The sequence below is a fragment of the Squalius cephalus genome (genome assembly GCF_949319135.1).
Source record: "Squalius cephalus genome assembly, chromosome: 1".
Lineage (NCBI taxonomy): Eukaryota > Metazoa > Chordata > Actinopteri > Cypriniformes > Leuciscidae > Squalius > Squalius cephalus.
In genome coordinates, this window is record NC_137122.1 from 34,646,432 (window position 1) to 34,672,687 (window position 26,256).

At 36.6% G+C, this 26,256-nt stretch overlaps 1 protein-coding gene across 2 annotated transcripts in view; it reads left to right on the plus strand.

The window, feature by feature from the left end:
- The window catches only part of mpp3a (MAGUK p55 scaffold protein 3a), a 29,727-nt gene continuing 3,471 nt past the window's right edge, over positions 1-26,256 (plus strand). Inside the window, exons 1-18 of one of the 2 annotated variants that reach the window (XM_079873002.1) lie at positions 1-382; positions 5,844-5,899; positions 5,975-6,093; positions 6,257-6,334; positions 7,374-7,454; positions 7,543-7,680; positions 9,682-9,763; positions 10,307-10,392; positions 12,361-12,435; positions 12,563-12,759; positions 14,044-14,108; positions 14,539-14,559; positions 15,515-15,556; positions 20,153-20,218; positions 20,993-21,154; positions 23,506-23,586; positions 24,405-24,498; positions 24,582-24,690. In XM_079873002.1, the coding sequence (XP_079729128.1) occupies positions 5,863-5,899; positions 5,975-6,093; positions 6,257-6,334; positions 7,374-7,454; positions 7,543-7,680; positions 9,682-9,763; positions 10,307-10,392; positions 12,361-12,435; positions 12,563-12,759; positions 14,044-14,108; positions 14,539-14,559; positions 15,515-15,556; positions 20,153-20,218; positions 20,993-21,154; positions 23,506-23,586; positions 24,405-24,498; positions 24,582-24,690 (1,533 nt within the window). In that variant the 5' untranslated portion in view covers positions 1-382; positions 5,844-5,862. The remainder of the gene's footprint in view (positions 383-5,843; positions 5,900-5,974; positions 6,094-6,256; positions 6,335-7,373; positions 7,455-7,542; positions 7,681-9,681; positions 9,764-10,306; positions 10,393-12,360; positions 12,436-12,562; positions 12,760-14,043; positions 14,109-14,538; positions 14,560-15,514; positions 15,557-20,152; positions 20,219-20,992; positions 21,155-23,505; positions 23,587-24,404; positions 24,499-24,581; positions 24,691-26,256) is intronic. The other variant, XM_079873003.1, reaches the window with a different exon arrangement.

Sequence of the window (26,256 nt, forward strand, 5' to 3'; positions counted from 1 at the left end):
TGAACACAATAATCTAAAGAGAAAAAAGACACAGAGGGTGAATGGGAGGGGGGAGAGATGCCCACTGCGTGTCTTACAACGCCCACCTGCTTCTGTCTCTGGTGACATAATGACAGCAGAGAGAGAGAGAGAGAGAGAGAGACTAGCTGGAGGATACAGTGCTGGATGAACGGAGGAGAGAAGGGGAGGAGATAGGAGAGGAGGGAGGATGGAAAGGGGAGGGGGTCTATGTATGTGTGTGGAAGAGAGAGACAGAAAGAGAAGCGACAGACGGCAGGGGCGGCAGCCGGAGGAAGAGTCACAGCGAAAGGATCAGTAAGGCAATCTTCTGGGAACGACAGATCCAGAGACACAGAAAACAGAGGGGAAGACGGAGCCAGAGGTAGGCTGCTCCTTTTTTGTTACGTTCATTTGCTTCATTATACCGGAGCTAAACACGAAGCAAGACCCAGCATGCACTGCACGAGATCATGCGTGCGATTTTATGTGTGTTTTGGTGATTATCTCCTCTAGAGGGGCTTTTTTTCTCTCTCTCTGAGCCAATCATATGGCATATGTGCAAATCAGCACTGCACTGCAGATGAAGGAAGAGAGAGAGGAAGAGAAAGACTGTGATGGAGAGAGAGAGAGAGAGTGAGAGAAAGAGAAAGTACTGATGCTTTCTCAACACTGCTGAGGAAAACGTGCACACCTGTTTCCATTATTGATTGTAATTGTCCATAGATCTATGTTCATTGTTTGTCCAAAGTGCATGCGTTCCTTTATGTGTTGCACATGGTAGTGCAACAAAAACAGAATTAGGTCACTGCGAGTTGAATTCTAATGGTCTGGATCTGTTTCAGGGTTAAAGAACCACTATTTGTGTCAGAACGGTACATATTTCAGTTTGGTTCATGCCAACAGGCAATTGAACTAATAATGAATTTGCTCTTGCAAAATAACGAGTCTTAACATGAGTACAGCCTCCAGACAACTTATATTCCTCTCAGATGATTGAAATATTTGAAGATGGTCCAGGAAAACATTCAAACTAATGTCTCTCTGTGTTTTTAATCTCTAACAAAAGGAGCTTCTGTTGTGATGGCTGACCTTTCACCCCTAGGGTCAGATTATTATTCATGAATCCCTTTTGGCACTATGAAATCTTCCCCTATTTGTCATAAACATGGACCATCTTCAGAGGCCCTAAAGACTTTAAGAATAAGGACTCAGTTGTTGGCATAATATCAGTGGTTCTGAGCAAGGATGAGCACAAGATGACTTAAAACGATTCAATTATATTAAAATAATGAATCCTTATAGTTTAAATGCTAAAAACAAATCAAATTTATGTTCCCCTTAATAACAACACTCACAGTTTCTGTTCATAAAAAAGTTAAGTATAAGTAATTAATCACATATTACTCTAATAAATTATTGCATTACTTATCACTAATTACTTTCTAAATCCCACATCAGCCTCGACCAGTTGAACAATACAAGGATAGACATGAAACTGCTCTTTTAATTCTTTCAAATACATAATATAAAATTGTATAAGTTATTATTGAGCTGACCAAAGTATTTAAAGGGAGAAGTTTACATTAAAAACATACATTTTGTCAGTTAAATCCACTATTGTTTTTATAAAGAATTGTTCTATAATACAGTATTTAATGCAATTACATCAGAAGTAACTAATTCAATTCCAGAAAAATGAAGCGCAATCCTTTACGTTAATTTTTCAAGAAAAAAGTAAATAAATTACAGTAATTAATTACTTAGTAACACATTACACCCAATGATAACAAGCAGCATAATCATAATACAAGAGGAAATATTGAATATTCAAATATTGCGTTGGACAATGGGGAGGCTAAGAACTACTGTTCTACATATCATTTAGTAATACTATATACTCAGTGTTTTTTAAAGGATGTTTTTTATTTGTATCTTAAATTGTCCAGGTCAAAATGTGATGCTTTATCTCAGACCTCACTTTGCCTTCCCAGATTCATCACCAGCACAGATCAAAATTCATCCTAAGGGATATAAAAACTCCTCTAACAATCATGTACATGCTTTTATCTCTGTCTGTGAAAACCTATCTATTTCGATAACCTGATCAACATCCCTCCACCATTATACCAGTTTAAAGGAGCAGTCTCCCACCTGCCCTTAGACAGCAGACACCATCCAGCTTTCAGCTGTGTAAGCAAACAATTCATTATGATTATTGTTAATAAGCTTCCCATCAGTCACCAGGCACAATCACTGAAATTAAATTCAAAGTTTTGTAGCTTTAGTGTGTTAGCTCATGCTAGTGTATTGCTAAACTAATTGTCTGACATCGTTTAAAAAACAGGATGTCCCGCCCCAAACTCAAACCATTGGTTGAGCAAGAAATTGACATATCAAACTGCTCAATGACTAATTGTTTGATGGTGCAACAGAGCCCGTGTTTCACTTTTCAGGGATGTTAACCTACGGTGTAAAATAGGGAATGTATTTTACATTGAGAAAATTACAACATTCCCATTTAAAGTTTGTTAATTACAATGAAAGAATAAAAAGACATTGAAATGTAATGAAAATATATTTTTTTTAATTCAAATTTTAAAATGTTGAATCCTATTCCTACCCTGTGCAGGTGGCTGGTAAAAACAGAAGCTTCCCTAGGTCAGATATTTTGCTCTGGTTCCCTTGAATATCCTCCAGATAGCAGACAGACAGTACCATTCACTTAACTACATTACATGTGCTTTATACATCCTTAAAAGTTTTTTAACAACCAGACTGGATTTGATGTTCTGAAATTCAGCACACATCCGTGAGAATTAGGAAGGCCAAACAGATGTACTATCTGCTGAAGACTGTGTGACCTAAACAGACCTCTAAAGCCAATAAGGTTGCAGAGAGGTCTTTGAGAGTTTGTGTGTGTGTGTGTGTGTGTGTGTGTGTGTGTGTGTGTGTGCTTGTGTGTGTCTTTTTTACATCCAAGCCAAAAACACGAAAATGGCTCTAAGCTGTTCCAGACAGAAATAGCACACATAATGACGTGTTCATGCATTTATGCCAAAACTTATATTTATCTTTTTAGGTTTATGAACAAGTCATACAACACAAACATTACACTTATACATAAGCAGATATTATTCTTGATAAAATACAGTAAGAAATGTATTACAGCTATGCTTAATTATATACTACCATTAGGGGCCAGTAAGATTTTTTTTTATTTAAGAAATTAATACTTTACTGGTATTCATTTGATGATAGACTATATACTTTTTATTTAAAGTTTCTAACAACAAACCCCCTTTTTTTTCTCAATACTAGCTTTGTTGTGCTGTTTGTACCAACACACACACACACACACACACACACACACACACACACACACACACACACACACACACACACACACACACACACACACACACACATTCTTGTACATCTATCTTTATGAGGCCATTCATTGACACAATGCAATCTCTAGCCGCTTACCCTAACCTTACCCATCTCAACTAAGTGCCTAAACCGAACCCTTACCCTAAACCTACCCTTAACCTAATTATAACCTTATCCCTAAAACCAAGTCTTGACCCTCAAACAGGCCTTTAAAGGGGTCTCAGAAAGTGAGGACCGGCCAAAATGTCCTCACTTTACTCTCTTTGTCCTCACTCCAATGGTCTAAAACTGAAACTGGTCCTCACAAAGATGTACAAGTACACACACACACACCTCCTTCCCCTGTGTATTGCTTCCACAAAGCTCTTTTGCCAATTACATCATTACCAGAACAGCATAAAGTGGGAATGACATCATCCTTTAGAGCAAAAGTGATTGTGGATTCCTATCTGTGGTAGTCATGATTGGATTATTAGTTTATATCTCACATTCACTCTCCTGATATTGCTGAGAATTGAATGTTGCTTTATGGTATTATAGTGCCAGCAGCCATCTATCAGCCCCTCTTTTGTTTTAGTTTTTTTTTTAAAATCCATCTGTGATTTGCCATATTACTGTGCATTCACATACTGTATGGCTTGTTGGATGCAAGTGTTTTTTTTTTTTTTTCACAGACAAACCAGGAAGTGCATATGATGTTATATTGTGTGTCACTATATGGAATAGTCACAGATGTTCATCTAATTATTGCCATCAAATCTGTAGGATTAGTGGCTTGGTTATATACAATGAACACACTCCTCAGTCTTGACATGTCCATCTACACCAGAATTCATTCTAGACTCTCAGTCTAAGCATAGAGCACAGTCTAACTGGTTGAACTGATAAAGCTCACCCCATGTTACAACACCCCTTATGCTGAGTGTTACGAGGAAGAAAAACTGCAGTAGAGTTTCTATTTTTTGTCTCTCGTCTCTTTTCTAGACGGATCAGTGCTTGTGGAATTGCTATTTCTGTTTCACTGGGCATGCACTCTGAAAGTATGGCACGTCTGAATTGCTCTGGGAGAGTGTTTGTGAGGGAGAAAGAGTGTAAAAGAGGAAGTAGTGGCAGCACTCTGAGCTTTGTGTTCCTGCTGCGGCCTCTCGGCACCCACAGAAGAGCATCACTCCACTCTTCCAGTCACTCTCTCTCCTCTATTCTAGCACTTTATCATGGATGAATATCCATTAATCTTATCAAGGCAATGCACACTCAGTAGAACTATATGAAATATAAGTTGCAAGCTTAAAAGTGATGGGATATTGATGTACCGATCCACTGCAGGTATTTAAACAGATTTCTAGAGCCTTGAAGACACCAATAAGAGAGATAGATGGTAGATGAATCATACATTGAAAATATCATACATTGAAAATATGATTTTGTAAATTAGAGATAAAACAAAGAAAAATTAAACAGGGTTATTATAAAAAGGACTCTTTGTGTCACAGTCCCGTCACCTTGTGAGTTTGTTCCTGGTCAACAGTGATTGGAAAAAAAATTATTTTAATCATCATATTTAAAAATATGATATTAATCGTATCATGTTACTATCATTTATAGTAAATCTATATTAAATAATTATGGGATCTACTTCAATGCTTTCAGAATCTTTATTTTTTTAAATAATTTTGTTTCTGTATTTTTAAAAAATATATTTATCTTAACATATTTTAATGACAGTATATTTATTGAACAAAAATATTTATTAAAATAAACAGAAAATAGAACAAACTTTGCTAAAGTGATTGTTTTGAACAAGTATTAACTTTATTAATACATTATTAAAAAAATAGTTTTGCTAAAGTATCAATACATTGTGCCTTTTGTGTGTGGGCGAAAAGGCCCACCTTGCCACCTCATACATTTTTAAACAAAATAAACCACTTTTATGATTTATTTTCAGCTATTAGCTATAAGCAGGGTTTTTTTCTAGTTCTAGAATATATTTTACTAATTTATTGCAACAAAAATCGGTTATACAATGATGTATTTAACTACACCTCATAGTAGACTCACATAGGATAACGTACATCCTCTTTCAACTGGACCGAAAAAAATACTTGAGGTTCAGCGAGGGAGTCAATTGTGAACTAATTTACAGCTCTGAACGATTCACTACTTCGTTAAAAAGAACCGGTTCATAAGAGTTAATGAGTCATTTGTTCGCGAATCGTGCAGTAAAGTAAAAAATATTAAAAACCGCGGACGCTCAAGATGTAATTTAGCAACGTCACGGAAGATGATATCTGACTACACTTAAAGTTAGTGTCGCAAATGTTTACTTTTTGCCAAGCCCTTTATCGTAAACTAAAAACTACAATGAAAACGATTGATTTTGAAAACACTGTCAGGAGTCAGGATTGTGGGGTCCATAGCCATACTTCTATAATGGTTACCTCTTTTTTTAGGTCAACCCCTTCCTTATCGATGAAAGAAGCCATGCCAGTCCTCTCTGCAGGAGCAGGTGAGCTGCACAAATGTAAACATCTTAAACACACGTACAGTCACAATGACGCAAGTGACCTCTGTTTACATGTAGGGTTGCATGAGACCCTTGCCCTGCTGACCTCACAGCTGCGTCCAGATGCCAATCACAAAGAGGACATGGTCTTCCTCAAGGATGTCTTCAGTGAGAGAAGTCTCAGCTACCTGATGAAGGTGTGTAGGTTTAGCATTGAATTCACTTGCAGCATCATATGTTATGCATTTTTCACTGCATGCGTTATTTACCTTAGCTTATTTTTAAGGTATGGCAGCAAATGTGTAAGATACCAATCTTCTCCAGCTCTGTGTACATGTGCATTGTGCTTGTCTTTTTTAGATCCATGAGAAGTTGCGTCAGTACGAAAGGCAGAGCCCCACCCCAGTTCTCCACAGTGCCTCCACTCTGGCAGAGGATGTAAGTGCTGCAGTCTGTCATATCACCTCACCTCAGGCAAGATTAATGGCCTTTTACAATAATATATGAGACTAGAGTTTAATGGTATCTGGGGGGAATAAGGGAACACTAAAATGCTTGACACAGCAGCTTTCTGTTACACTTACTTGAGAAAGTAAATTAAATTGTATAATAATTTGTATCCATAATCTGAGGACAAATTTGCTCAAAAATGTCCCTAGAAGTTGGCTAAATAAATATAAGAAATTAGAAGACTATTTTAAAGGAACACTCCACCGTTTTTTGAAATAAGGCTTATTCATCTTCTTTCCTACATTTAGATAGGTGGGCAAATGCATTTTTGTCTCAGTGCATGCATTGTTTTAGTTTGACAGGGTCGGGTGCTAGCTTAGCTTAGCATAATGAATGGAATCCTTTGTTGCCAGCTAGCATGTCCTGAGTAAAAGTAATATAAAAAAATAAAAAAACCCACCTAATTACTTCTTGTGGCCTGCGTATTCACAACGAGTACAAATAGCGATGCAGATTAACACTAGGCGATTTCCTAGGCAGATATTGACTTATATATTAAGAACTATATTAGGGGGAAGCACAGGCGAAGCACTGCTACTTGGGCGTGATATCTCTGCAGTGATATCTAGTAGCAGTGCTTCGCCTGTGCTTCCCCCTAATATAGTCCCAAGTCAATATCTGCCTAGGAAATCGCCTAGTGTTAATCTGCATCACTATTTGTACTTGTTGTGAATACGCAGGCCACAAGAAGTAATTAGGTGTTTTTTTTTTTTTTTTTTTTATATTACTTTTACTCAGGACATGCTAGCTGGCAACAAAGGATTCCATTCATTATGCTAAGCTAAGCTCGCGCCGACCCTGTCAAACTAAAACAATGCATGCACTGAGACAAAAATGCATTTGCCCACCTATCTAACTTTAGGAAAGAAGGGGAATAAGCCCTATTTCAAAAAACGGTGGAGTGTTCCTTTAAAGAAAGCTAGCTTGCTAAATGCTTTGATCACGGTCCACCCTTATTGATTGGCAGGTGGCAGAAGAGTTGCAAAGTGGACCGATGAGTGTTGAGGAAAAAGAACTGCTACATTTGCTGACATCACCTCATCTCAAGGTACAAACAACACCTTCATTGTTAGATCTTCGTTAACACGGTTGGCCAGAAACAAAATGTAGTTGTTCATATCCCCCCTGCTTGTTAGGCAGTTTTGTCAGTTCATGACACGGTGGCGCAGAAGAACTTTGACCCTGTGCTGCCTCCTCTTCCCGATGACTTTGAGGATGAACTAGATGAGGACTCTGTCAAGATCGTCCGCCTTGTCAAAAACAAAGAGCCACTGGTGAGAGAAAGAAACAATGCCAGTTGTACAAATACAGTGACCATGAAAATATTAGGACACTTGAATCTGTGTGTTTTTAGTATTATTTACATACTAGTAGTGCTGTCAAATTGACTCATCGCGATTATTCGCATCTAACGTAAAGGTCTTTGTTTACATAATATATGTGTGTGTATGTATGTATATATATATATATATATATATATATATATATATATATATATATATATATACACTCACCTAAAGGATTATTAGGAACACCTGTTCAATTTCTCATTAATGCAATTATCTAATCAACCAATCACATGGCAGTTGCTTCAATGCATTTAGGGGTGCGGTCCTGGTCAAGACAATCTCCTGAACTCCAAACTGAATGTCCGAATGGGAAAGAAAGGTGATTTAAGCAATTTTGAGCGTGGCATGGTTGTTGGTGCCAGACGGGCCGGTCTGAGTATTTCACAATCTGCTCAGTTACTGGGATTTTCACACACAACCATTTCTAGGGTTTACAAAGAATGGTGTGAAAAGGGAAAAACATCCAGTATGCGGCAGTCCTGTGGGCGCAAATGCCTTGTTGATGCTAGAGGTCAGAGGAGAATGGGCCGACTGATTCAAGCTGATAGAAGAGCAACTTTGACTGAAATAACCACTCGTTACAACCGAGGTATGCAGCAAAGCATTTGTGAAGCCACAACACGCACAACCTTGAGGCGGATGGGCTACAACAGCAGAAGACCCCACCGGGTACCACTCATCTCCACTACAAATAGGAAAAAGAGGCTACAATTTGCACGAGCTCACCAAAATTGGACAGTTGAAGACTGGAAAAATGTTGCCTAGTCTGATGAGTCTCGATTTCTGTTGAGACATTCAGATGTAGAATTTGGCGTAAACAGAATGAGAACATGGATCCATCATGCCTTGTTACCACTGTGCAGGCTGGTGGTGGTGGTGTAATGGTGTGGGGGATGTTTTCTTGGCACACTTTAGGCCCCTTAGTGCCAATTGGGCATCGTTTAAATGCCACGGCCTACCTGAGCATTGTTTCTGACCATGTCCATCCCTTTATGACCACCATGTACCCATCCTCTGATGGCTACTTCCAGCAGGATAATGCACCATGTCACAAAGCTCGAATCATTTCAAATCGGTTTCTTGAACATGACAATGAGTTCACTGTACTAAAATGGCCCCCACAGTCACCAGATCTCAACCCAATAGAGCATCTTTGGGATGTGGTGGAACGGGAACTTCGTGCCCTGGATGTGCATCCCACAAATCTCCATCAACTTCAAGATGCTATCCTATCCATATGGGCCAACATTTCTAAAGAATGCTTTCAGCACCTTGTTGAATCAATGCCACGTAGAATTAATGCAGTTCTGAAGGCGAAAGGGGGTCAAACACAGTATTAGTATGGTGTTCCTAATAATCCTTTAGGTGAGTGTATATATATATACAGTACACACACACACACACACACACTAAATTTTAGTTTAAGTTTTAGTAATGTAAAACTAAATAATTATATGCTTTTGTCATTTTTATTAGTTTTTATTTATTTCTATTTGATTTCATTTTTATTTGAATTTATTTTTAGTATTTTAGTACTTAAACGTAATTTATTTTGGTTAGTTGCCAAGGTAACATTTTTAATTAATGTTTGTTCTACAAGTTTTTCATCTAAAATATGTATTTCATTTATCATATCATTTCATTTATATTTATATTTATTTATTTATTTCATATTTTCATTTCATATGGAAAATGGTTTTTAATAGTGTTAGTTTTAGCTAACAAACAATAACACTGACTTGAACAACACATAAGAAAGCAAATGATGCAAGAAAATGTATGCACTGTAAGTGTGACTAAAAAAAGTCCAAATAGACTATTTGAGATCACTGAATATGAATTTTTTTTTAAGAGATAAATTGCTCAGGATCTGTCAGCAGCATCAATATTTATGTGATTGTTGTTTGGTGTTTCTCTGTCTCTCAGGGTGCCACTATCCGGCGGGACGAGTCCACCGGGGCCGTGATTGTGGCTCGGATCATGAAGGGCGGGGCTGCAGACAGGAGTGGTGAGTGACACTTCAAAGAATTTGTCTTTAATCTAGAGGTCTCATTTTACTCCATGCTGGATTCCATAATAATCATGATGCAAAGCTATTTTACCAAATATACTCCTGAAATGTGTTTTATCTTTTGTTTTAATTACCATTCCATTATATCAATGGAAAACCATTGCAGTCTTCAAAGGTTCTGTATTCATCACTAAAACCATTGAAGTTTCTGAATATCCCTGCACCTTTACTGAGATATGCTTGTTATTTTCACCTCTGTGATGGGCACATGCGTCTGCTGCAATGGCCCATCTGTGGTGGTCAAGGAGGGTCTCCTGAGACCCAATCAACCGAATCAAACAGACTCACTAACCACCTGACCACAGCTGTTGCCATGGGAATATAACCCATATATGCTGTGTGTGTGTGGTGGGAATGATCTTGGTCATTAAAAATTCATTTAACTATGCCTATAAAGTGTATTGTGGATCAAACACCGCGGGTGCAGCTTGAACATGTAGTAGTGAGTCTGTAAATCAGGTATCCTTCCTCTCTCCACAGGTCTAGTGCATGTCGGTGATGAACTGAGAGAAGTCAACGGCAGCTCTGTAATGCACAAGAGACCAGATGAGATCAGTCAACTACTGGTAAGGAAGACCTCCTGACTTCCTTCACATTAATTTGGCATGATTAATTATGATAAAAAACAAACAAAACAATTAAACACATTAGCACAAAATGAACAAATGCTTCTGTTTCAAGATATTTTTCTATCATCAAAGCATTTCAAGCTTGACACAATATCTTAAAGGGATAGTTCACCCAAAAATGCAAAAAAAATTGTCATAATTTCACCTTTCACACAATTTCTCACCTTTATGTTGTCAAACCTGTATGACTGCTGAACATACCTTCTTCTGCTGAACATAAAACAATATATATATATATAATGCGTCCATACAATATATTACTTTGTAAAGCCATTTATTGCCTATTTAATGCATTTGCATGCCACAATTTTAATGTAATTGTCTCATGTAGTATAATTATATTATTAAAAGTACACTATGTAACTTTTTTTTTGTTCAGAATAAATATTGACGTATTGTCCGTTGACGTCCCCTGTAGGTTTTGTAGCTGAGGTGATGTGACGGCTAACAGAGAGCAGACAAATGGCTAGTAGTGACAGCAGCGACAATCCACCTGTCACTCAAGTGGCCACGCCCTTAATTATGCAGAACTTTAAGGCTTAATATAATTTAAATGGATGAGTTATAACAACAACAAAAAAATGTAAATAAAAAAATAACAGTTGTAATGAAGGGCAAAATTAGCTATATAGACCAAAACCACTTTTTGCACCAGGCTGTAAACACATTTTGTTCTGCTGTAAAGTTGGGCATATTAACATGGGATTGACTCTCTTTTGCAGCCTGTCTCTGCCAGTCAGTCGATGAATTGCAGTTTAAGTCACTTCCGTGTTGGTTTCAAGAGAGAGACAGGAAGGTTGCTGCTTGTCAAAATGTACAGAATTTTAATAATGAGTCCATACATCATCATTCCTTCTTCCAAAGCGAGGAAGAAGGAATGATGTCTTACTCTGATTCACTATGTTAAGCCTATTATTTGTGTTTATATTTTAGACTTAGCGGGATGGTTTTCATGGGAAATTGCGTACATAATTACGTCACTCGCCCGTGCGTGTCTCGTCATATCCGTATTATATTAATAGAGAAAAGTTGCTATTTTGAAGCGTGTATGGTGTGGGAGTGGCATAGGTTAGTTGTCACGATAAGTGAGAAAGGTTAACATGGAGCAGCTAAACCTCAAACCTCCACCCGTTTAAAAAAAACACTGAACAGAGGAGAGTCTGCAGGCAAAAAGAGAACAAGACAGAGCTCGTAATAAAACAAGAATCAACATTGGCTTGGATTTTTGGAGATGGCAAGAATTGAGGGATTTAAAATGTAGTAAATGCGGCGCATAGGTGGTGTTTTTATTACACAACAGGTGAGAAAGGTATTTTATTGAACAGATAAATTGCCATATGTAGCTCTCTAACAGAGTTCAGTGGCATTATCTATTGTGAAGGGTCATTTCACTTTGGTTGTTGTAGTGCTGTGCTGGAATTTATTTTCAAGGAAGTACCGTGTCTATTAATGGTATAGCTACAGTAACGTCTTCAGATAGTCAGCTTAAGATCCTTTCCATTTAAACCAGTTATATTTCATAAGCCTAGTAGTGAATGTTTTATGATTATGATAATCTCTCTCTCTCTTTTTAGTTATGAGTAAGAACCATATTCATCTACACAGTCACACAGAGCCGAGGCACAACCAAAACAATGTTGTGCCGCAAAATTCATGCAGTTTTGTTTTTTAACTGCTAGAAGGCCAAAAGTTACATAGTGTACCATTACCTTTAATAACAAAATTATATTATTTTAATTTTGGGGGTTTTCTCAGCAAATATTGTAATTAATTGTGAATAATTAAATGAATTAATTGGCATATCATGTACTTGATTTGATTTACCTGTTTAATATAAAATAATCACCTTAATCATTCCCGTTTATTGTCAAAACACAATCATTTGAGCAGTTTTTTCTTTCTTAGTCTCAATCACAAGGCTCTATCACATTGAAGATCATCCCAGCGATCAAAGAGGAGGACAGGCTGAAAGAAAGCAAGGTGATTGACTATAAAAATAGCATAAAACCTAGTAATTTAGCAGTAATCAGCCCAGCATCTCTCCAATTTTTTTTTTTTTTTTTGTCCATTGAGTTTGTATCTTGTTTGTACGGTGTGTCTTCTTCAGGTCTACATGCGGGCACTGTTTGATTACACTCCATTGGAGGACAAAGCCACACCGTGTCAGGAGGCAGGGCTTCCGTTTACACGAGGCGACGTCCTGCAGGTGGTCAGTCAGGATGATCATACGTGGTGGCAGGCCAAGAGAGTGGGAGATTGCAGCCTGCGTGCAGGACTCATCCCATCCAAACAGTTTCAGGAGAGGTGGGACAAGTCAGAGATGTTTAGTTTGCATGAAACTGCTAAATATTTTAGGAGCTCCACTCAAAAACAAAAAAACAAAACACTTTTTGCTCTCTCCAGCTAAATTTTGCTGGTGAACATCTTGGCTGTGCTGGTCCCACACTTTGACTGGTACTAAACCAGAAATTACCAGCATAAGCCAAAATATACTTTAATATAATTCGGTAGCACTTTTATTGTCCTGTTCCCCATGTACATACTATGTACTTATTATAGTAAATGCAATAACTGGGTGATAACTAGGTACTAACCCCAAACCTACCCCTAAACCTAACCTTAACCCATGTAGTTATCTTAAATTACCAAGTACTTTCTTTGGTAAGTACACTGTAAGTACACTTGTATTTAAATATATTTGTAATTACTCATTTGCAATGATGAAGTTGCTATTTAGTACATTGAAAATATAGTTACAACGATGAACAGACTCAGAAACAAGGGATAATGAATGCAAATGCAATTTATTTATTAACCAAAAAACAAAAAAAGACACAAACTACCTCAAAATATCAGGATCAGAACTGAGCACATCAATGAAACAGCCTAGAAAAAAACTGGGGTTTAAATACACAAGATAACAAGGGACAGGTGAGGGTAATTAAGCACTATAGCCAGGGTAACTATGGAGACAAATAAGGGAGCTAAGGAAAACACAGGAAGTGAAACACAGGAACAATAAGAACAGAAAATACACTTCAACATAAGAGTCCTTGAACACAAAACAGGGGAAACAAGACAGGAAGTGATTTAAAAACTTTAATTTTAAATTATTACAAGCATTTTTTAAAACACTGTAATGTGTTAAGAGATACAGTTGTGTACTTAGCTATTGAGCAGTTGCTAAATCAGGTGTAAATGGACACACTGTCCATTTACACCTGATTTAGCAACTGCTCAATAGCTAAGTATTGATTTAATTTGTAACTATTACCAATGATGCAGCAGCCACACTGGCTGCTGCATCATTGGTAATAGTTACAAATTAAATCAAATTAAATTATCAATTATATTAATTCTAAATTATTAGACAGAGATGGCCCAGTCTGTCTTTTTGTCTTTCATCTCAGCAGGGTGTATTTTGGATGGATATACTGGTAATAGGGTTTTTTCTTTCACCAATGAGTTTGTTTGATCTTGCTCAATAGTATATGATGGCTCAAGTCAGACCGGCACAAAATATATTTGTCAAGGGATTTAATGTTTTTCAACAGTTTGAAGTTCTCCTCATATGGTTTTCCCCCTCAGGCGGTTAGCCTTCAGAATAAAAATGGGCACTCTTCAAAACTCCAAGTCTCCCCAAAAAACTGTCTGTGAGTATTTCAGAGTGATTCTTCTTCAGTTATTAATCAGTGTTGACTAACGGGAGGCATAATTTGCTCGTGTGAAGTGGCCAGGTGATCATGTTCACTAATCTAAAGCTGATTAGAGAACAGACACATCTGCAGATTAGCAACATGCCCCTCTCTCTCTCTCTCTCTCTCTCTCCCCCTAACTCACAGACTCTCATTACGTGTGTTATATCTGATCCTCTTCTGCTTTTTCCTTTATTACTGCATCTCTGTGTTGGTCTCACTGTTGACCTGCATTTTGTGGGAATGTTGCCATTTATGATCAATCTCTATGTAATAAACTCCAGGGCCAGGATAGCATCTTTTCCCATTCAGAGTAAATGAAGTCTGCAGTTTTGTCTCCTTTCGTCATCATCATATATTTTCCTTTTCCTTTTACTGCTGACACCAGATGACCAGGGATGTGATAAAGGTTGGTCTTCTAGATCTGAGTTCACACATTCACACAACACACACATATTGGTACCACAGTGATTAGGAAATTAGGCCAGTCTGTCACCTAATCTAATTTAATTCCTGGAGAGAGACTACAACTGCTGTTACACTGTATACACACACACACACACACACACACACACACACACACACACACACACACACACACACACACACACACACACACACACACACACACACACACACACACACACACACACTTTGGGTTTCCATGTTTTATGTTTTACCTGGGGCTAGTCCCCTCTTGTGGGTCATGTTGAGATCACACAACCATCCAAATACAAGTACCTTATCAGTAACACTTTCGCATATGGAATAAATGAATCTGGATGACTGTAAATAACACATTTTTACAATGGCATCAGTAACTGACACCTCTTGCTTTTGCATAATGCTACATTAACACCGTTAGGTGTCAGTATAAGACAAGTCCAATATGAATAGCATTTAGACCAGTACAACAGAAACACAAAATTACTGATTATACCTACAAGTATTCCCAGTTTTCTTTCACAGATTGTCTATAGCTGTCAGGTGATGTTATATTCCATTCTTTTTTTAAAATCTCTACCGCCTTTTCTCATCTCTTTTTCAATCTAAGGGCCTCATTTCCATTATTTGTAGGTTATAAAACACCCATTGTTTCCTTTGAGTCCCACTCAACCACAAAAGCAAATCCTAATATTTACATTCTATATCACACCATCATTTTCTTCTTGGCAAATAACAAAGCCTCTTGGTTGACCACAGCCGTCATTTCAGTCTGCTGAAACACCTGCTACCCGCCCGCCCGTCCGCCTACCTACCTACCTAATCGTTGAACCTGCTTGTGTAACTGTAGTTCTGCAGCCCTGCTTTTCTCTCCTGATCTCCTCTGCTCACTCCCTCTCTCCCTGCTTGCCTCCCTACAGAAGACTGTGACTGTGAGGGCTATTTCAATGGACAGTACATAGGTGAGAAACTGCATGCCCTCTCCTGTACCCAGGCAGCGCCTGCTAAATCTGAAATGTACTAACCTTCTGCCTGAGTGAGCATCTATTGCTGCCTGTCTCTGTGCCAAGAGCTATGGCCTTGATGAGGGGAGGCCGGATTGGGTATTTAGCAGCGTGAAGGGAATTTTAGCTTTCTCAAATCTTTGACTGTGAAGAAGCCAATTTGCAGTGGTGCTGCATTGATGTTTCTCTGGAAGAGAGACTGAGAAGCGGGCTGCTAATTTATTTATTTTTTTCACACCTTTGATTTTGCATAGTAATAGAAAGAGTATGTGAGTGGAGCGGAACAACAGCAATTTCTCCTCAGTAATCACTGCCGGGTTTTACATTTCACGCTCCTTACTCAGTGGTGGGCCTGTTTATGGTCATTTCATGTTTCCTCTGATCGGATAGATATCGAATTGTGAAAAGAACAGATGTAAATGCCCTTCAAAATGCATTTGAGACAGATTGCACTCCGACCCAAAATGGTAAAAAATAAATGTGTAGGTTAGGAAAAGGAGTAGCCAGATACGACACCGCTGCAACACGCATCTCAATATGGCCCGCTGGAGATGAGTATCTCTTTTCAGCAAGCAGACACACAAACTACCGCAAATTAAACTCAACGTTCTGCATCTCATTCTGAAGCTCAACACATATGTCATCTTCATTAAGAGTGGTGAATGCTAAATTCTCTCACTAGTGCTGATTCTGCTCTCTCTCCTCTTTGATCTTGAAATCAGCAGATGATAAATAAATTGCTACACATAGCTTATCTGTTACTTTTATTTGCATATGGCGTGGGAATTGAAGACCGGACTTGTATTCTTTTTGCAGAGAAATATTTATGTGGAAATTAAGTGTAAATGGAACAGTTTTAACTGGGATCGGATAGCTATCCGATCAGTAAAAAAACATGAAGTGGTCAAGTGTAAATAGGCTCGATGAAAGAAACTCTACTAAAGTAAAAAATTTATTATGTAGGCAAAGTAAAATAACATTTATGCAATTTATGTACCATTCATTGTGAGCAAAATGATGCAAACTTGTTTCCAACATGGAATAAAATAAAAAAGTCAAAATTCTGACTTTTTAAACTCACAATAGCAAGTTCTCATTATTCAGACTTTGTTTCCGAGTTCGTAACTCGCTATTGAGAGCAAAAAGTCATTTTTGAGAGATTTAAATGTGCTAATCTGAGAAAAACGCCAGAATTGTGAGATATAAACATGCAATTGAGAGAAAAAAGTCATAACTGCGAGATTTAAACGTGCTAATCTGAGAAAAAAAAAACAGAATTGTGTGATATCTCAATTATCTTTTTTATTCCGTTGCAGAAACAAACATTGTTCACCCGTCAAATTTGTCTGTCATTATTCTTCACAAAAGATTTTGTAATTTTGATTAACACCTTTCCAGTAATACAATTAATTTAACATTCATTTTAAATAATATGTTTACAATAAAATAAAATGTATTCATTTTTAGTCATTTAATTACGTATAGCACATAAGCAGTGGTTTTACCATGGTGAATTCTTGCTCACATGATAGTGTTTAATTTGATTTGATTTGATTTATAAGACAAAAATAGTGAAATACACTCATTTGTCAAGGATAACACAATAAAGTTAAAAACTTGTTTCCATTGCGGTCCTTGAAGTAAAGCACAAACTTCACTCATAGTGACAGGTTACAATAGGCTACAATAGGTTTCCACATTTGCTAAGTTTACAATCACAATTAAACATCCTCATAATACACTAATACAAATTCATCACTAAAACAACATATCTAATAACCAACTTTTAACATTCACACTAAAACCAACCATATTAGAAATACTTTTGATTTCCAGAGGCAACCAATTCCACAATTGAGTTCCACAAAAGTCCTACGACCATACATAGTTTTAAAGCGATATAATGTAATATCCATGAGACTTTGCCTAGTATTATAAAGATGTCTCTCACTTACCCTAGAGAAATATGTTAAAATATGTAGGAGCTCTTTTATTGATTAAAATGTGCTACTCTGCTTTCTATAGGTAACCAATCCAGATGTCTAAAATGTGATACATCAACATGTGCAAAACTATTAAAACCTAAAACCAACCGTATCAATTTATTTTGCGATTTCTGTAACTTATCCAACCATACACGAGACAAATCAGACATCCAAGAAATGCATGCATACTCAAAATGACATTGAACTAAACATGATGCAAGTACTTTTAAATTTTGTTTATCCATAAAACTAACAAATTTTGTTCTAGCATTAACCTTACCTAAAGTTTTCATAGCCATACTTGCACCACTCAAATCATTGTCAAGGACACAGCCAAGATAATTAACACTATTTCTGTTTGATATTACACTATCCCTTACCTTGATAGACATGTTAGGAACCTTGTTCAGTTTAATTTTAGACCCAAATAATGTGAATTCCATTTTACCTAAATGCAATTCAGACAGTCAGTCTTTTACTTTAAATAACTCCCCACTTAATGTCACTTATATTTTACCGATATCCTTGTCTGAAACCAGTAATGTCTATGATGGAGTGGTATTAAAACGGGTTTGGAGGGATTGAGAACTCCAGCACTCTGACTTACAAGTAAAACATTCATAGCTCTAGGCAAAATCATGCTCTGCAACGCTCACATAAAGAGAGGAAAGGTTTGTCATCCCTCTGAGTTAAAAGTGATAGAAACATGTCTCACATGTTTCAAGTCTCATTAGTTAATGACGCTAATTGGAGGGGCTGTTAAGAGAGTGATGAAAGAGAAGTGATATTCAGTTCATATGGTGTTAGATATTTCATTCACAGGCTATCACACTATTTACAGAATGTGTAGCAGATGCAGAAATCTTTATAAATAGGCCTATGTGTTAATGGGGATGACCAACAGGCTGACAGCTTCTCATCTATCTTCACTTTCTGACACCAGTCTCTTTCTTACGATCTGTGAAGATGAGCTTGACAAAGTTTAGATTTATGTGACTTTCTGTGGTTGGCTCGAATAAGTAGCTATGCTATTTGAAACACTGGTGCAATTTTTCAGCACAGAAACCTTATTGTTCACCAATCATCTGTAATTTATTTCATTTTTCCCAAGTGGTAATTACGCTGAAATAGCATGTGATGTGATTATTTAAATTAGTGCAAAGACGCCTCTTTAAAAAAAAAAAAAAAAAAAAAAAAAATTCTACATTAGGATTTGTTATGGATTGCTGTTTGCCTGTCAAAATTAACATTGTACTGAACAAATATATATATATTTTTTACTTTTCTAATGATCATGTCAGTAGTAACTGATTAAATAATAGACAAATATGTAACTTTAAATATGCACTAGCCTTTAAAAGTTTGGGGTCAGTAAAGATATTTTGATAGAAATTAATACTTTTATTCAGCAAAGACTGAAATGGATCAAAGATGACAGTAAACCACTTATAACTTTATATATAACGGATTTCTATTTCAATTTGTAATTTCTTTTGAACTTTTGAAAAAATATTAAGCAGCACAACTGTTTTTAACATTGATAACAACGAGAAATGTTTACTGAGCAGCAAATCAGCATACTGGAATGATTTCTGAAGGATCATGTGACACTGAAGCATGTGACTGAAGTAATGGCTGATGAAAATTACATTTTAAAATATATTCATATAGAAAACAGTTATTTTAAATTGTAAAAATATTTCATAATATTACTGTTTGATAAGCTAAATGACAACTTGTAGGGCACCTATGCTATCATTAAGCGAAAATCATCCTTAGTGAGACTTTTCCTTTGGTTCAAATATGAGCAAATCATAGATTACATTGAAACTATAGATGAGAATAATGACCTTACCTTCCTCCCCTCTGGCAGGTATAGTACTTTCCCTTGCCCGGTCTCTATGTGAATGTATTCCTCTCTGCTGCCTTCTGCTTTATGTAGTCCTCCATCCCTATAAACCCCACCCCTCCAAAACCACTGTCAGGCTGCTGCCCTTCTATAGGACACTCTGCACATTCCACCCTGCACGATTGGCTGTGCACTCACTCACTGAGTCAAGTGTGTGATATAGCTAATGTGCGTGACGGCAACTCTCAGCCCTTAGCCACTGACCTAGAATTATTTCAATAATCTAATAGTGTAAATACTGGGAAGTGCCAAAGATGACAGTGGGAAGGCTTTGAAGTCAGATTTACTAACAGCAAGGAATCTGCCTCCACAGAATATTATAAAGCACCAGTAAATTTTGTCAGAACTCGAATATCTGTCATTTAAAACATTCTGCCTATCCCTTATTTCCAAACTGACTGTTTCTTAAATATTTTTTTGATAATTTGTTGTTGTGCCGCACTCTGTTACATTTAGCACATTTGACTATATTTAAATCCTGCTGATTTGTGATGAAATGTGCAGATTTTGAGCAGGCCAACTTTTGGGGTAGACCTCAACAGAATTCACGGTCAGTTCTAAATGATCTCAGAAGTGAAAGTCTAAACTGATTTTGGGTCAGTTGTTGAAGGCAGAGTGTGGCTTATGCACAAGTGTGAGGTGGTCTAATGCGCATTGTAGTCTCTTCGAAGTGTAATGCAGTGGCACCCTCCTGTGGCCAGGTGTTTTCCTGGGAGTTTTACTCAGGTACAGTCCTCAATCTTCCCACCACTAACCTCCATGTCCTGAAATATAAAACCCTTAACAACATTTTTCATAACATCAGCAATACTGCTAGAGGGTGGGGTGAAGATTATAGGAGTTACGAGTTACGATACAGGAGTTTCATTGGAGTCAGACTACGGCTAATCACTGCTTGCTTTCAATATTTTATCTGTATCTGTATCATTACTATACAAAGTGAAAGAGTGAGTTCTAAAGAGTGTAAATAGAGTAATCAATTAAATTGAACTATGATTAGACTTTTGATTGTCTTTCACATTATTCTGTCATTATAACTATAAATACATTAAATATACACTACTATTCAAAGGTTTGGGGTTAGTAGGATTAGAAAAATGTATACTTTTATCCAGCAAGGATGCATTAAATGCATACAAAAAAAAAAAAAAAAAAAATGCTGTTAACAAAAATATTATGTGATAAGTAATTAACATTAATTAATTATTATCAAATGTTTTTTAAGAAATGTTTCTTGAGCAGCAAATCATCATATTAGAATAATTTCTGAAGGATCATGTGTAGACCTTGAGTAATGATGCTGAGAATTCGGCAGAATAAATTACTTTTTGTAGTTTTTACTGTATTTTATAACTCCTACATCTACAACTCCTACTGACCTCAAACTTTAAATGGAAGTGAAAATAAATAAAACTAATAGTCTTGTAATTAGTTTTTTCTTTCTTCTCTTAGACATGTAATAAATAATGTTTTCTGATTTTGTGACTGTCTCTCTCTCAGCCGGTTTAAGGAGAAGTTTTCGTCTAAGTCGGAAGGACCGTCGTGGTTCTTCAGGAGAGGCCAATGTTTCTGACCAGAATGACACAGAGTTCCTGACCTATGAAGAAGTGACACGTTATCAGCAGAGGCCCAATGAGAGACCCCGATTAGTAGTTCTCATTGGTAAGATAATATAAAACATAATATTTCAACTACAGTTTTGTATTCTGTGTAATTGTGCAATGTTTAATTTTGGTGTAATAAACTACCCACTGATTAACTGAGTTGCAAAAAACAACTTTAAATATAAATGGGAGGCACGGCGGTTGTCTAAGTCCTCACCATTTTACAAAGTAAACAACAGCCTATCAGTTCAGTCAACCTTTTGTCCTATTAAACATAATTATAAATAATTATAAATTCACATTTCCTGGTTTCTCAGAAGCAGAACACATCATAGTTAGGTAAACTTCTATAGCGGTGAATGAAAGAAAACATTAAATATATTTATTGTGTTCACATTTGCTCAAATAGCAAAAGAAAAACACCACAGTAGTCAAGTCAAGTCAAGTATATTTGTATAGCGCTTTTCACAATACAGATTGTATCAAAGCAGCTTCACAGTATTAAATTAAAATAATACAACAAGGTTTGTTTCTAGTGGAATTTATTGATTGATAAAATTAAAATTAAATATCCCCAAAATATCCCCAACTGAGCAAGCCAAAGGCAACAGTGGCAAGGAACCGAAAAACTCCATCAAGTGACCTAATGGTGACCTGAAACTCCATCAGGTGACCTAATGGAGAAAAAAAAAAAAAACCTTGGGAGAACCCAGGCTCAGTCGGGGGCCAGTTCTCCTCTGGCGTTTTTTGAACTAGAGACCGGATTTAACTGTAAGATTAAAAATATTATATGAATGCCTGGCTGAAGAGATGCGTCTTTAATCTAGTTTTAAACTGGGAGAGCGAGTCTGAGCAACGAACAGTATCTGGAAGGCTATTCCAGAGTTTTGGAGCTAAATGTGAAAATGCTCTCCCTCCTTTGGTGGATCTGGATATCCTAGGTATGAACAAAAGCCTCGAATTTAGTGATCTTAAAGAGCGCGATGGATTATAGGGCGATAGAAGATCGGTTAAATAGACTGGAGCTAAGCCGTTTAGGGCTTTATAAGTCAGTAGCAATACCTTGTAGTTAATACGGGACTTTATAGGTAACCAATGTAGTGATGTTAAAATCGGTGTTATATGATCATATTTTCTTGATCTAGTTAGAACTCTAGCGGCTGCATTTTGGACTAACTGTAGCTTGTTTATTGAGGATGCAGGACAACCAGCTAATAAAGCATTACAGTAATCTAGTCTCGAGGTCATGAACGCATGAACTAACTTTTCTGCATCAGAAACAGATAGCATGTTACGTAGCTTAGCAATGTTTCTAAGGTGGAAAAAGGCTGTTTTTGTAACATATGAAATATGATTTTCAAAAGACAGGTTGCAGTCTAGTATAACACCCAGGTCTTTTACTGTAGAGGATAAAGTAACAGGACATCCTACTATGTTAAAGTTGTATTGTGAGAGGTTTTGTGGGTGGTTTTTTGAACCGATAAGTATTACCTCTGTCTTGTCTGGATTTAATAAAAGAAAATTACGCGTCATCCAGTCTTTTATATCTTTAACACACTCTGTCAATTTGGATAATTTAGCGTTTTCATCCGGCCGTGATGAAATATATATTTGAGTGTCATCAGCATAACAATGGAAACTAATTCCATGTTTCCTTATAATATTTCCAAGTGGCAGCATATATATTGAGAATAATAGAGGGCCTAACACAGATCCTTGCGACACTCCATAGTTTACTGGAGTTATGATCGATTTATGATCGAGTAGTGTTTTCACAACTTTCAAAAAGAGATAATGTTGTGATAACGCCAGGCAGAAGAGAGAAAGACAAATTTTACCATCACTCCCACAGCCGCTGTATTAGAAACACCCTCACAGCAGCGTTAACTAGTTTCTTGTCATTTGATGGTAATATAATACAAAGTCAAGTGTTATAAATGTACATACATTTTCAAAAAAATGAAAATATAAAAAACTTTGCAGGATTTACGATGTTGAGACGCGTCACAGTCTGTGAAAAGGGTCCATTGGCAGCTTGAGCAAGGAAGCTAACTTTTTTTTACCATGACTAGTATGTCTTACTCGGCATACCTAGCAATTCCAGAAAATATACCAAATCGGGTATTATAATTAAGCACATAGAATTTATCCTTAAAAACTATGCTGGAGCTACACTATTCCTTCCATAAACCACTGCCTGTATCAGGAAGATGTTTGCCAACACAGTTCACTGCATCCCACATTCTGATGATACACTGACCCCTAGTGGCAATAATGATTTTACTCAGCTTCAGAAAGTCTCTGTGATCTAAGTGATCTTCTGAAATACTTTTTTCTTGTACGTTGCACTCTAAGTACATAGACTACTATAAATGCTCTGATTTGAACTTGCTGCTTATCTTTGCGCAGGTTCTCTGGGAGCACGCATCAATGAGCTGAAGCAAAAGGTCATTGCAGAAAATCCCCATCGCTACGCTGTGGCTGTGCCCCGTAGGTCTTGCCTCATTTCCTATTCAGGATGAAAAGAGTTTCCTGATAAATACACTAGCTACATTATGCACTCATAGTTCAAACCATTAACATTCAAACTTTTCAGTGTTTTTAGACTTTAGAAATGATCTATGTGAAATTTTAAATCACCAAAAATTGTAATTTTTCACTCACCATCATGTTGTTCTTCAGATTAAACAAAATGCAAATTTTGGAAGAATATCCTGGCCTATATATATATATATATATATTTATATATGAAGAGTTCAGATGCAAAAACCTCTAAGTGCCATCTGAAATTTTCTTCTAGAATGATCATTTTTATCAAGCTCGTTTATTTAAATTCAGTAATTTCACTTAAATGGCAATTCATAGATATTTTTCATTGCCATTTAAGTGAAATTACTGAACTTAAATATACGAGCTTCGTAAAAATGATCATTCTAGAAGAAAATTTCAGATGGCACTTAGAGGTTTTTGCATCTGAACTCTTCATATATATATATATATATATATATATATATATATATATATATGTATGTGTGTGTATGAAAGTGAAATAGGACTGGGTGCAAAAACACAAATGGACCACTTTGATGATATATTTATGGCCCTTTTGCATTCTTTTTGAAGCTTGAAAGATTCGGTTCCCATTATAATTGCATGAAAAACAATCTTTGGGATGTTTCTTTTTGTGCTCCCCACAAAGAAATGTCATGCATGTTTGGCAAAACATAAGGGTGAATAAAAGACAGCATCATTTTGCAACTATCCCTTTAAACCACATGACATTTTTGGCTCTCTGTCCTCCATCACAGACACCACACGGCCCAAAAAGAGCCACGAGAAGGAGGGAGTCGAGTACCACTTTGTGACTAAGCAGGCCTTTGATGCAGATGCACAGAATAACAAGTGAGTGCTGCTGTGATGTGGTCTTCTTGTACTGCTGCTTTGAAAATATATTGTCCAATTGTCATACCCTGACTTGTCTGCAGATTTATAGAGTATGGAGAGTATAAGGAAAATCTGTATGGGACCAGTATAGAGGCCATCCGCTCCGTTCAAGCCAAGAACAAGATGTGTTTGGTAGACGTACAGCCTGAGGTAAATAACAGCAGCTTTTGCCCTGGGTGTTGATTCAAGAACTACTGTAAACATTATCATTTATAATTGACATGAAAACAGCAAAACTATTCTCTGATCATCTTAAATTATGCACAAAAGCATTATGTCGGAAACACTTAAATTTAGGGTTCAATTCTCACTCTTTTAACTAGTTGCTTTTTAGCATGCATATTACTAGGATATTGGGTGTTTAGCACATATTAATACCTTATTTTGTATGACCACATTCATATTCTTCCTTAATACACCTAAACGTAACAACTACCTTACTAACTACTATTTGGAGTTTACTGAAGCAAAAGTCGTAGTTAATAGTTAGTTAACAGTGAGAATTGGACCTGGGGTGTGCGATATCAAGATTTTTTATAGTGTTCGTGGATGATTAAAATGTCTCCACAATCTGCTTTTGAAGAAATATCGTATAGTGCTACAGTGTATTCTAGCAGTTGCAGTTCTGGCGCCTCCGTCCCAACACACTGTACAACGCGAAGTACATTCACATCACATGTTAACACAGAGGTCGAGTTACACTCATGGGATACTGCAATTCACAAAAGTTAATTATTTGCATGTGCTTTAAAGCCATGCCGTTTTATCATTTCATTCACGTGCTGATGCGCTGTTCTACATTTACATTTACATTTAGTCATTTAGCAGACGCTTTTGTCCAAAGCGCCTTGCAATTTAGGACTAAATTAAATATGAGATATGATATTTTTGCCACATCGCCCACCCCTAATTGGACCCTAAGCTTAAGTGTGATCCATATGTCTTATTACATGTTCTGTAGATTTGAATATGTTGCTTTGTTTATATTTACAATTTTCATGTATCACTTGGCCAAAAGGAAGTCTTTCTCTAATGCTGAGATGTACTGACTGGCTTCACCTTCAGGTGGAGCTACTTGTCTATTGCAAAAAGCATATTAGTTGTGCAAAACCACACACAGCACTTTACCCCCGATGGCAAGAATCCTTCTTATGGACATGGCAGGAAATTTACCTTAAACTTGCTTTCATGCATTTTTAATGTTTTACTGCTACTGGCTGAAACTGAACATGAAGTTTATCAGTGCATACAGACCTCATAATTTACTTTTTTTGTCAAATCTCAATAAAGAAAGGAGAGTCAGATAGATAGGAGTCAGTAAGATCTTTTATGTTTTTGAAAAAAGTCGCTTATTTATTTGGTCAAAAATACAGTAAAAACACTAATATGATAACAATTGAAAATAACAGTTTTCTATTTGAACATATTTTAAAATGTAATTTATTCCTATGATGTCAAAGCTGAATTTTCAGCATCATTACTCCAGTCTTCAGTGTGATCCTTCAGAAATCATTCTAATATGATGCATTTCTTATTATTTTCAGGATTCTTTGATGAATTGAAAGTACAAAAGAACAGAATTTATTTGAAATACATTTTTTGTAACATTATAAATGTCTTGCTAAGTATTCATTTCTTTAAAAAAATCTTAATAACCCCACATTTTGAACAGTATTGTACATATGTGACCCTGGACCACAAAACCAGTCACATGGG